The sequence below is a fragment of the Abrus precatorius genome, unplaced genomic scaffold (genome assembly GCF_003935025.1).
Source record: "Abrus precatorius isolate BTA unplaced genomic scaffold, Abrus_2018 Scaffold10, whole genome shotgun sequence".
NCBI classification, from domain to species: Eukaryota; Viridiplantae; Streptophyta; class Magnoliopsida; order Fabales; family Fabaceae; genus Abrus; species Abrus precatorius.
Window position 1 is genome coordinate 31455470 of NW_020874292.1, and position 13400 is coordinate 31468869.

Consider the following 13400-nt stretch of genomic DNA (forward strand, 5'->3'; position numbering starts at 1 on the left):
TAGATGAAAATGAAAAATAACTTGTCATGTGTAGGATTCATTGTTTCTTCGTAAAGATTTAAAGAAAACAAAATAAAAATAAAATAATTTTTTTAATTAATTATAAAACAATACACAAAATACAAACCGAAAATAAATCAATCACAAATTTCTTTACACTTTTCCCCAGAATGAAGCAATGGTGGGTGGCGCCACTCGATTGAGCGTTGCCGTAGCATACATTCTTGTTAGGTGAAATTAAAAAAAAAAGAAAAAAGCGTTACTTTATAATATGAAAAAAATAATTATTAATTACTATATGACATAAAATCTCGACCAGCCAAGCAACAGCAATTTGGTAGCTATTCTCAACAAATAACAAAACAAAACGAAGTATGGGATTCAGACAATTTGGTGTTTTCAAAATTTAAACGGATAAAACATATATAATTGCTTACGTTTTTAACATCAAATTTATGTATTACATAAGTTATTAAAAAATCCTCATATTATTATTTAAATTACAAATTTGATAGTAAATATTGTTGTATTTCAACTTACGATTATCGCATATGACACAGTAAGCACATTTTTATTAGGATTTATAATTAATTTTAATGGTTGCTGTTGACTGGAGCTGTTTCTGGGACCTATTGATAAATTGTTTCCTCGATGGTGGGCCATAAACTTACAAGATATTTCAATTCAATACATTTCTACTAATTAATAGTATTTATATTTAAATAATGAATTACTGATAATTACTATTATTTTTAGAACCCTTTTCTGATTCACTAATGACTTTTTAGGGCCTCAATCAAATGCTTTAGTATCCTTATACTTGCCTGAACTTGTAAACAATTTATTTGGTTTATTCAATATAAAATATTTCTAAACTTATATAATATGTTTTGATTAAATTAATTATTTAGTTCTAGTAAATAAAATTTGAGTTATTGTGACCATTCACAAAGTAAAGGTGAACTAAAGAAATCTTAAAATGTAAAAAAATTAAATAATTTCAATTAATATTAATATGCATTTAAATTTTATTACTTTAAAATATTTATCAAACAGTAATAATAATAATAATAATAATAGTTTTCATATATATATTTAAATATAAAGTAAATACTCATAATATTATTTTTAAATGGTAATTCATCTCATAGATGTGAAATAAATTTCAAATATTTATAATATAAACTTTGATTTGAATTTTTCTAATTTAAAATATGTTTATAAAAACAATAATTCTGATAATTAAAAAATAAAACAGTTTTTAAGTATACATATTTATATATCAACTTTAAAATTATTAATTTATCATTTATTAATATTTTTCTACAATGAATTTTAGTAGTATGAAAGGTATAGACATAATAATTATATTTTAACTAATGAGTATATTGTTTAATAGTTTTATTTTTTATTTATGTATTATAATTAATACATATAACTTTTACTACTAAATTGCATTCAATTTTTTTAAAATTAAATTTTTTCTGAATAATAATGAAATATAGAGTTTTTAACATATATTTTTACATATCAACTTTATAAAATAATATGTATTTTAATTAATGAACATACTGCTTAATAGTTTTTATTTATGTTAATTATATATTACATTTAATAAATATTGAATTTAATAATAAATTGTAATAAATATTTGCATATATCTATAAATTAATTTTTTTATATTTAATTAGAAAAAAATCTCTTTAATTAAGATTTGATTTGAGTTTATCCACTTTACCTATTGCCTAATAGTTTTTATTTATGTTAATTATATATTACATTTAATAAATATATATGGCATTTGATACTAAAATGTAATAAATATTTGCATATATCTATAAATTAAATTTATTTTTATATTTAATTAGAAAAAATTCACTTTAATTAAACTTTGATTCGAGTTTATTCACTTAAAAATATTAAGTTCAAATGAATATATATATATATATATATATATATATATATTAATATAAATCAATTTAGTGTTTAGTACTAGAAATTTTATCCACCCAAATTTTCGTTTGTTAAATATCTATAAACTAATTTATAGATATAAATCTGATGTAACAAAACTATTATAAGTCACTTTATTTTGTATGAGATTCTATTCACATCCATGTGAAGATCATATCAATATATAACGTGTTATAGATCTCTTCCATCAATTTCTGAAAACCACCAAATTAGGAAGACATTAACTATTATACATTGAACAAAAGCAATTAACACAACAACAGTCTGCCATAATTTTTTATATATTTTTTTAAAAGAAAATAATGAGAATCACTTTGCCAAAAGGAAATAAGTATTGTGAATGATTACAAAATCCAAAGCGATGCTTATTTCCTTTTGTAATGAAACTTTCGATAGCAGTTCCTTTTGATAGTTGTTCTAACCCTTTTGCATATATCGCATTTTGTTTCCTTTCTAATTTTTCTTAATCATCAAAAGTTATTCCAATGGTTACCTAAGGTTTGTCTGTAAAGGAAAATCACCCAAATATTATGAAGGGAGCGAGGGAGGGAGAATTTGCTCATGTTCTGAGATTCATTTAAAGGAAAATTGAATAAAAATTAGAATCTATTTTTCATTTTATTTTACTCTTATTGTCCAATCACTTGTTTTGTTTTATTACCAATTAGCCAATGGTCAGATTTTTCAGAACATGTGGTATATAGTAAATATTTAAACTGGTATTTCATATAATGCAGAACATGAATTTGGTCCTATATTCTGTATATCAACTTGGTCTTTTGTAATATAAACAAAGTTTAATCTAGGAACTAAATTAAAGATGAATTGAGAGACTAAACTGATGTTTAATTTGAATATTATATAGCTATCTTAATATTCAAAATCTTAAAAGAACTAATTCAATACCATATATCTTTAGAGGATTAATTTAAACATTTAAGTTTATTATTTTTTATATATCAACTATTGTCAAATTAATTATATTCAAATTGTTATTCATATATAATGGTAAAATAATTTTATTAAAACTATTTACATATTTAATGGTACAATATACAAACAAGAAGATTTCTTAATATTTTTCTCTTACAAAAATAATTAATTTCTCCAAAATTTAAATTCTTCTTCTTTATTTTTAAATTTTACATTTTAATGTATAAAAAATAAAAATATTCTTAATTAACAAAACAAAAAATCAGTATTTGTATTTATTCTTGATTGTCTCCTTTTACTAAAAAAGAATTTCACCTATTGTCAAATAAATTTTATTTTAATGTTTTAACATATGCAACGTTACACAAAATAAAAGTTATATATAAAATTTTTATAAAAAAATATAATAGTTAGTATTATTAATACATTAAATTACATTAAATTTTATAATTTATAATAAAAATTCAATATATATAATTTATTATCGTTTTAATATTACACATTATAAAAATCGTAAATAAAGGATAAATTTAAATTTGGAGGACATGCAATTAATTTTGAAGTGTGGTTATGAGCTTTGGGCATCCGTGGCTTTATATAAAGGGTCATGGGGAACATGCAGAGAGACAACCAATTCAATAGCGTAAAAGGAGCAATAAGTATCTTAAAAGAAGGGGAAGAAGGAACACTTATTACACCATTACTTTCTTCTTCCCAACATCCCTTTCTCTCTGCACATATACTAGAGAAACAAAAATCCACATTAGTCTCCAAAACTATGAGATTCTCAATCTTATCCTTTCTCTTATTGTTGGTGGTACAAGAAGCAACTTGCTTCAATCACCCCACACCAATGTCTCATTTCAGGAATAAACTTAAGGATAGAATGGTCATGGGTCTTTCCCAAGCACCCTCTCCATCTCCAGATACCAAAAGGGTAGGTGTGATTATTATTATAGTTTTTCAATTTCTGGCATTTGATTTTTGTGAAACTGAAAGCAAACAACAACCTGATTCTTTGCATGGTTTTGGTTTTGAATATGAAATAGGGAGGAAGAGTGGTGTATCCAAGTGAGTATGGTGCAGACCCTACAGGGGCAGAAGACAGCAGTGATGGCATTATGAAAGCAGTAGGAGAAGCATTTGGGATGGAGAGTGGGCTTGAGTTGCTGCCAGGAGTTAGAGACCTTGGAGGTGTTATTATTGATCTGCAAGGTGGCAACTACACAATCAGCAAACCCATCACATTCCCTTCCTCTGGTGGTGGCAATGTTGTGGTCAGCATCTTTCTTTCCTTTCTCTTCCCTTTAGGTCTACTTTGGTGCTGCATTACTTGTTTCTCTTTTTTGGTTTGCTGCATTTCTTAGTTGTCACTGTCTTCACACCTCTTAAGGAATTAAAAAAAAGACATAAATTATGTGTAGTAAATGTTGGTATTTATGATTAGCCTACGTTACTTACTATATGTAATTCTAATAATATAAAAAATATTTAAGTGAATTTATTTAAAAGTAACTGCTAAAGTTAAATAAGGTTTTTTTTTTAGAATATTTATGCGTTTTTTTTTAAAGGTAGCTGCCACGGTAAGAAGAAGAAACAATAAAATAATAGTTAACAAAGAGAAAAGGAATTATTGTATTTAAAATATAAAAAATATATTAAATTTATTTTTTACAAAGAAATACTAAAAATCATGTGAACCTCATTCATTCACACTCCTAATTTATTGATTTTTTTCTTATATTTTAATAATTGTTAATATATTTTAATTAATAATTAAGAGTGTATTAAAGATTATATTAAATTTAGCCACGATGAAGCCAGCTATTTTTTTTTGGTCTCGTGCGAGTAAATTAGCATATTATTATTGGAGGCTAGTTTCATTTGTAATATTGACATTGACTCTTGAAGCAGTGCGTTTTCATGGGTATCTACTATCCAGCTCAAGTACAATAATGGTGCGGGGAAGAGTCTCACAACTCCTAATAGATTACTTTCCCTTCTTTAGTCACGCCTAATTAATTTCTATGGTAATCATAGTTAAAACATCACTAAGCAACGAATACCAGCCTCATGGGATTGGATTTACATTTGTCTAATTCAAACATTTAGGTGAATTAACCAAAAACAGCAGCTGTGAGGATTAATTGTTTTTCTAAAGTTACAAATAGAAACAAAAAATCAACCCAAAATGTTTCACTTATTTCTCCCCAGGCAAAAGTATAGTTATTTTATTTATTTAGTTTTTTATGTTAAAAGGTTAATTTGATCCTCTATCTTATTTTTTAATTTCATGTTAGTCATTTATATCAACTTTATTATTACATCACTTAACAGAAGTGATATTATCATCATTAAACTTGGTCAATACCCTATTCTTCCTTTATCTTCTTCCCAAGAAATATAGACTAATGATGCAACTGCCACCATTTTAGTGGCGGAATCATGTCTCATTCATTCCCTAAAACTAGTGCTCAGATCTTTAACTTCAAGCCTCCTCCCTCCTTATAAAACACACTTTTCTCACATAAAATATCTTCGTATAAGAGGATTTTACTTTTTCATGTTATTAAGTAACATAATATAATTATATTAGAGATAACGGTGTAAAAAAAATTTCAACTTTATTTAATGAGATTTAAAATTAATCAAAATTAATTTTATTAAACAAAATGGGCACCCATGAAAAAATTTATTTTCAAATTTGGTTACTTTTCAACTTAGAAATTTCGTATAAAATGGGTACAGAATATCTTAGAACTCTCAAACTCAAAATCTTCTAATCAATCACATTAGCTTCTATTTAGATAGAGAAGAGATTTAAGTCCCATATTTAAACTTGTGTATGTTGGCGTTCGAGGTGTTAAGGATGGATTTGGTTTATGGAGTTTGATGGCATGGAACAGGGTTTAACGTAGGGAGACATGGCTATTTGGTTGATGACGTGGCACAGGGTGTGGGTGAGATGATCTTGGCTTGATGACATGGCTTTTGTGGATTAATTCAAAGGAGTGACGGTTGACTTTTTTGAGGGTTTCTAGAAGATGGAGCATTTGGACTTTTTATTTTATTTTATGGAAAGCCCAATGAATAATATTTTGTTTTTGGGATCTCGGGCCAAGTTGATAACATCTGATCAAGAAATGTAATTGGTGAAATGTTGCAATTAGTGGATCCCACACTTAAACATTTCAACAGTGAGACAAGAAATGCAATTGGTGAACTGTGGCAATTTTTTTTTCATTTTTATTTAATTGTTTTAAAAAATTATTATTTAAAAAATAAAATAATAATAATTTTATATTTAGATGAAAATATATAATAAAAATGATATATTTTTAAGTAAATTTATTTTAAATTATTATAAAAATATTTTTATATCATTTATTTATTTCTTTTAACTCTTTTTTCTACTTTTTTCTTTCAATTTTTATTCATCCAAACAATACATCATTTCTACTTTATTTCTTCTGTAAATACATCTTTCCTTTTTCAATCCTCTTCATTTCATGCACTTTCCATAATAAAAGACAAAGGGGATATTATCTTATCAACGATCAATGAGCATGTCATTCTTAATTATTCCATTAATATATTTTAGATTAAATATGGGTGTTTTTCTTATAATTTCAAGTACTTTCTTTCTTTTCTATTTTATATAAATTTTAAATATTCATGCATTCGGTGTGACACATCATTTTTTATCTACTTCACCTAATAATGCGAGCCATAAATGGACACTAGGAAGACACCATCCTGCACGTTGATATTGGTATTCGATCAACTTTCATCAGCCTAGACTTTAGATCTCGATCACTGATATTTGTCACCTATGGATTAATGGTTCCACCCAGCATAGTTCCTTCATATATATGCAGTTGTATACTATAAATCAATTTGGGTGGTTTTAACTCATTCGTACTGCTAGTTATATATCTTTAATTGCAAACATATTTTTAAAAACTTGATAATAGCTAATTTAATTATATTCACGTTACACAAATTAAACTTTAACTAAATTAACTCAAATTTCTTTTTTACAATTTTAATTTAGAGTTTTGTTAACTTCAACCCTTAGAATTGAAGATAAGCAGTTAATAATAAGAAAATTAAAAAAAAAAGAGAAACATTTATTATATTTTTATAATTTCAATATAATAGCTATATATTTCTTTTATAAAATTTTTTTATTTATGATATTTAAACTTAGCTTTAAGAAAGGAGGTTAATGAGATACTTTAATTTATTATACTTTAGTGTGGAAGAACGTAGCTAATTAACTAGCATTTAATGCATATACTTTTCATTAGCTGCTATTAATTCTTTTAATAAATATATCAGCAAATGCTTGTTATGGTGGATCTTTGATTGATTATATATAAAAGACTAAAAAGTGAAAGAAAAGTAAAAAAAAAAAAAAGCAGTCTATGACTAGTGATGCTAATTGGTACTGTAAAATTTTGGGGACCCCAATATCATCAACAGCTATAACTTGACACAATTTTATCATCCTTAGACAGGTTTAGTAGATTGTCAGTGTATAATTAGTCAAGAAACTATATATAGGGGAAGTTAAATTGAAGTCATTTTTTTAACCCAACATTTACATGAATGATAATTGATCAGGTACAAGGAGGGAGCTTAAGAGCTTTGGATAAGTTCCCTACTGATAGGCATCTTATTGAGTTATGGGCAACAAATTCCCAAAAGCTTCCAAAAACAACAGATTTCAACAGCATTAAACTTCAACAAACAATTGGAATTTACTATGAAGACATAACCTTTAGAGACATCCTATTTGATTCAAGCTACAAGGGTGGAGGAATCTTCATTATTGGTTCTGCTAGAATCAGAATCAACAACTGTTTCTTCCTCCATTTCACCACAGAAGGAATTCTAGTACAAGGTGGGCATGAGACCTTCATATCAAGCAGTTTCCTTGGGCAACACTCAACAGTTGGTGGAGACAAAGGGGAGAGGAACTTCTCTGGCACTGCCATTGATCTTGCAAGCAATGATAATGCAATCACAGATATTGCAATTTTCTCTGCAGCCATTGGTGTTGTTCTAAGGGGTCAGGCCAATATGGTCACAGGAGTGCATTGTTATAACAAGGCCACAGGTTTTGGTGGCATAGGCATTTTGGTGAAGCTAGCAGGAAATTCACAAACTAGAATTGACAATTGTTACATGGATTATACAAGTATAGTCATGGAAGATCCGGTTCAAGTTCATGTCAGTAATGGGTTTTTCTTAGGAGATGCTAATGTTGTTTTGAAATCAATTAAAGGAAAAGTTTTTGGATTGAATATAGTTGATAATATGTTCAATGGGAACCCCAATAACAAAGTTCCAATTGTTGCTCTAGATGGGCAATTTAGTAACATTGATCAAGTGGTGACTGATAGGAACAATGTTATTGGTATGAGTTTGAGATCAACGATTGGGAGGTTAACTGTGGCAGGAAATGACACAAAGTGGGTGGCTGATTTTTCAAATGTTTTGCTATTCCCTAATCGGATTAGTAATTTCCAATATTCATTTTACTCACAAGGGGAGGTTAAGTTCTTGGCACATTCAGTGACCAATGTATCAAATAATGTTGTAGTTGTGGAAAGTGAGAAACCAGTTCAAGGGGTTGTTTCCTTCTTCGTTCAGCAGTGATAAATTATTTATATGGGATTTTCGGCTTTGTCTTTCTCTGATTTAATAACATTGTGATTCATGTAAAGAAAGCAAACTTACTTTTCATTCAGTTAATCTATCATTACTTTCGAGCATTTTTCTCTTTCTTCCTGCTGGACACTGTAAAATTGTATATTCATTCCGACCCTTTTTATAATACCCTTTCAATTAAATCACATAGATATAATCTATATATTTTTAAAATATTAATTATAATATTTCAAGTTTATTTTTAATTAAATTTAAATTTTATTATTATATTAATTATTAAGAAGTTATAGAGATTTAATAATAAAGGGTAAGTGTGTAAAAGAATAATAAATGTTTTTAAAATTTGTAAGGAGTTATATATTAAAAGATCAATATATATCTATAAAATATTCTGATAAAAATAACTAGGAGTATATTATTAAAAAAAACATCTTGTATGTATGAATTTAAACAATATTCTAATAAATACTTTATCGTACATTTTTCTCTCTTTTATTCTTATTTCGTTATTTAGAAATTATTTTGTATAAAAATATTTAAAAAGTATTTTATAAAATTGTTATGTAATATCAATTAGTTTTGCGTCATATATTAGTCATAAATACTCTATATATGTATTCCTTGATGACGATGATAATTTATTTTTATATATGAAATGTGAGTCCTTGATTTTAAATAAAATATTTATAATTTTTTTTCTTCATATGTATTTCTTTACATTTAATATTAAATTTTTAAAAAATTTAATCTTAATTTAAAATTTGAATTTTTATAATTTATTTCTTAATTTTATTTTATTTTATATAGTGAAATATTTATTATTGAAAATAAAAAATATATTATTTCTAAATTTATAAATTTATTATATTTAAAAAATTTACAATAAAATTTTAATTTTAATTTAAAATATTTTCATTTAATATGATAATACCAAAAAAAAATTATTAATACTATCTCTGATCTTGTTTATAAGAAATAAATAATTTTGAGGACCAATAAAAAATTATTCATATATTATAAATTTATACTCTATTTTAAAAATATATAGTATTAATTATTATTTTATGTATTAAATTAATGAGTGTGTACTTATATGGATAAAATGTGATATTTTTAGTAATATAAATCTTACAATAAATAAAGTACGAAAAACAATTTAAGAATTCATGTTTTTAAAAGTAGATCTTTATTTATTATAATTTAAATTTAAAATATCTAATATTCTTTTCCTTATAATAAAACCAGAGTTACTGTAGTGGCAGAGAAGGGTCAAAGTAGAATAGTTTGAGTGATAATCAAATTAATTCTAGCCACTAATGCTCAATCATACGTAAACTGGTGAAATATATATAATACTAAAAGACTGAAAAGTTAAAGAACATTATCCTCTCCACAACTTGCTGCATCTTAGCATTCACGTTTACCCAAAAAAACAGGAGTCTCTTATGTTATGTTTGGATAAAATAAAAAACAAATAGAAAGAATAATCCAATTTGATGTATCAAAGAAACAGCATGAATCTCTTATGCTATGTTTGAATGAGAGAAAGATATGAACAAAGTTTTATGAATGTGCAAAATAATCTAATTTAATATATTAAAGATTGTTTTCCTAATTAATTATATACGTCATTCTTTAATTTTAAATTAATTGTACATTTTCTATAACTTCAAGTATTTGTAATTCATAATTTTCTTATCTCTACTTTGAATTTATTAATAGTTTGCATATAGTTTAAAATAAATATTTATAATTGCACCTGTAAAAATAAATTTTTAAAATACAACTTTAAAATATAAAGACATTGAATTTTTTTTTTATCAATAAATTGTGAGTAAATCACGCGAACATGCTACACGGTACATCAAACTTGAAATCTTAAAATATTAGGTTATATATATAGTGTTTAAAGAATGTTACTCAATTTGTTGGTTTCTTTCTAATATAGAACTCTTGGATTGACAATTGATAATTCCACAAATATAAACATTAGTATTGGTTTAGATTATGTCTTCCATCACATCAAAGCGAAGGTTAGTGATGACATTGACTCAGCCTGTGTTGTTTTACATCTCAAAATTGATTCTGAATATCCTCGAAATGGAATTCCGGGTAAAAGAGAATTTTTAAGAATTCAAATTGAGCAATGCCATCTTTTTTCACTTGTCTTTAAACAAAAAACCCTAGTTCAATAAATTGAATATTAAATATTAAGTTAAAATAAATTCAAAATTTTGAGGAGATAGCATCAATTTCCATATAAATTTGAAGAACATGTTATAAAAATATTCTTCAGAAAAAATATATACTTGTATGTTTGATGCTACCGTTTGTATTTAATACGTGGAACTTAATAACTTTAAGCCGTTTATAAAAATTCTGAAAATTGATTTAACTTTTTTTAACTAATATTCTAGATTTAAAATTATGTATTTAAACAAGATTATTTTTTGTAAATAATGTTGTTAATTTAGACTAAAAAAAAGCTTATATATAAAAAGTATTAATTAATTACATTAAAAATTGAGAGCTTGTGTATCACTGTGATGATTGATACAACAAATTATTGATTTTTAATCATATATAGCAACTTAACTTTAGAAATAGTTGGTTAATAACATGATATATAAAAAATGGTGGTCAAGTGAGGTAGACTCGAATGCATATCACAATACTTTTTGGGTCTTCTTTGAAACGCACAAAGAAAAGGGGAAGACAGTGGATTATCAAGTAAGGAAAATCCCATGTCCTTGCCCCACCAATTTGCAAACACTCTCTCACTTACTATTGGAGCAATCATTTATGTAATTGCCTAAATATACGTTCCCATAGTCTTAATATTTGTACGTATTTTTGTGTCATCCTCTCCATGTTGATGTCCCAAAATGCCTAAAAAACTATCCTACATCATGGCTGAAATTCACTCTGAAACTCCCTTAAGCACACCCACTATTAGCCCCACCATAAGCAACATTCCATCACAACATGCCCTAAATTTGATGGTTCTTTTGGCAGCCATAGTGTGTGCCTTTCTTTGTGCTCTTGGTCTCAACACAATGTTACTATGTGTTTTCCAATGTGCTAATCGTGTCCTCACTCAGCCCCTTCAATGGATTGCTTCTCGTAGGCTCAATTCTGGTCTCAAGAAGAAAGAAATGATAGCTTTGCCAACATTCACTTACTCTACCAATTCTTGTCCTTCTAATTGTGCCATTTGCTTAGTAGATTTCTCTGATGGGGACATTATAAGGTTCCTCCCGAACTGCAATCACCGTTTCCATGTGGGTTGCATTGATAAGTGGCTTCTTTCTCATTCTTCTTGCCCAACTTGTAGGAACTTACTCAAGTTCAGTCATTGATTAAATGTTGTCATATCATAGTTCGAATTTGTATAAATTCTTATCCAATTAACTCTTTTTAAACGATTGTTTTGTTGGGAGTATGGTAATATGTGTGAGCCTACTCTCGCAAACTTGCACAACCTTGGTGCCCCAACTGGTCAGAGTGGGAAGTGTTTGATAACTATTCTATTTATAATTTAAAGAACTACATTAAATTAGTATATCCTTGGATTTGCTCGAGTCTGAATTTTCTATCCTTAAATAATATTATATTATAGAAAAAAATAGAAGAAAGAATGAGTTCTTAAGAAAAGAAATTTCATAAAAACAGCAATTTGAAAGGTCATACATGACATGCAGTTTTGTTGGATAGATTTAATAAATATTACAATTATATATATATATATATTTTAGTAAACCCTTGAATTAGTCTTATTTGTTATTAAGATTTAAACTTTTTTAGTAGTCTGTGATTTTATAAAAAATATATTATTCAATAATAATAAATAATTATATATATATATATATTAAATTTGTACTGTTATTTTATATTAAAAAATAAAATAATATCGCTTTACAAAGTTAAAGGATAATAAAAGAATTTTAATATTTTAGTGACTAAAATACATAACTCATACACTTTTAAAATCTTATTTATTTTTTATATCTATTTGCATATATATTTACTTTTTCTTACACTTATTTTTAAAAAAAATATCATTTCTTTTCTTTCTTTTTTCTTCATGTAAATCTCTTTCACCTATTTCACACCTCAAGATAAAATGTGAATTGAAAAAATCATTTTCCTAAGTTTAATATTGGTTATGCAGAACAGATTCTCTCTCCGGACAAAGAATTAACTATAATAAAATGTGTAATTAATTAACAATAGAATATTATAATATTGATATAACCTTCAGATGGAAATTTAAAGGTTGAGATTTTGCTGGAGAGAGATGGAGGGCTGAAGAGGATCCGATCCTTGATTATGCATAGTGGTATTTGTATATCATGAGACTTACAAATGATACTAAGTGATAAATTTTTAAAAATAACACTTTGATCAATTTATGTCAAATTATTATGATAATTATGTATACAAATTTTTATATCATTTAAATATTTATAGTTAGGAAATTTAATAGCATTTTTTACTTATATTTTGAATAATATATTATATACTAAAATAAAATGAAACCGTGAAGTACTATTTGATCTATTCTATAAAAATTTAAAGTTTAAATTAATATAAAAATTAACAAAAAATTGTTAAAAATCGTTTAGTAACACATTACTTGATAATTCACCAGCTTATATCATTTAAGCCTGTCAGACTAACACAAGCAAATTTTACTCTTCTAAGATAAGAAAAAAATAATTAAAGGATTAAGACACTTACATTCATTAATTAAAAGATTAATAGTTATTATAAAATTTTAAAAAATTAATTAACAGTTCAAAATACACTTTATATTT

General features: G+C 25.8%; 1 protein-coding gene and 1 pseudogene across 1 annotated transcript; both read left to right on the plus strand.

The window, feature by feature from the left end:
* Positions 1 to 3514: 3514 nt before the first annotated feature.
* LOC113852281 (polygalacturonase QRT3-like) lies at positions 3515 to 8571 on the plus strand. Its single transcript, XM_027482518.1, has 3 exons — positions 3515 to 3844; positions 3957 to 4184; positions 7534 to 8571. Exons 1-3 carry the CDS (start codon positions 3515 to 3517, stop codon positions 8569 to 8571), a joined length of 1596 nt encoding a protein of 531 aa, XP_027338319.1.
* Positions 8572 to 11492: 2921 nt separating this feature from the next.
* Positions 11493 to 11963, plus strand: LOC113853213 (annotated as a pseudogene).
* The last annotated feature ends 1437 nt before the right edge of the window (positions 11964 to 13400 follow it).

Coding starts and splice junctions, on each gene's coding strand:
- LOC113852281 (XM_027482518.1), top strand. CDS start 3,515: ATGGGGAACATGCAGAGAGACAACCAATTCAATAGCGTAAAAGGAGCA. Junction 3,845..3,956: donor CATCTCCAGATACCAAAAGG/GTAGGTGTGATT, acceptor AATATGAAATAG/GGAGGAAGAGTGGTGTATCC. Junction 4,185..7,533: donor CTGGTGGTGGCAATGTTGTG/GTCAGCATCTTT, acceptor ATAATTGATCAG/GTACAAGGAGGGAGCTTAAG.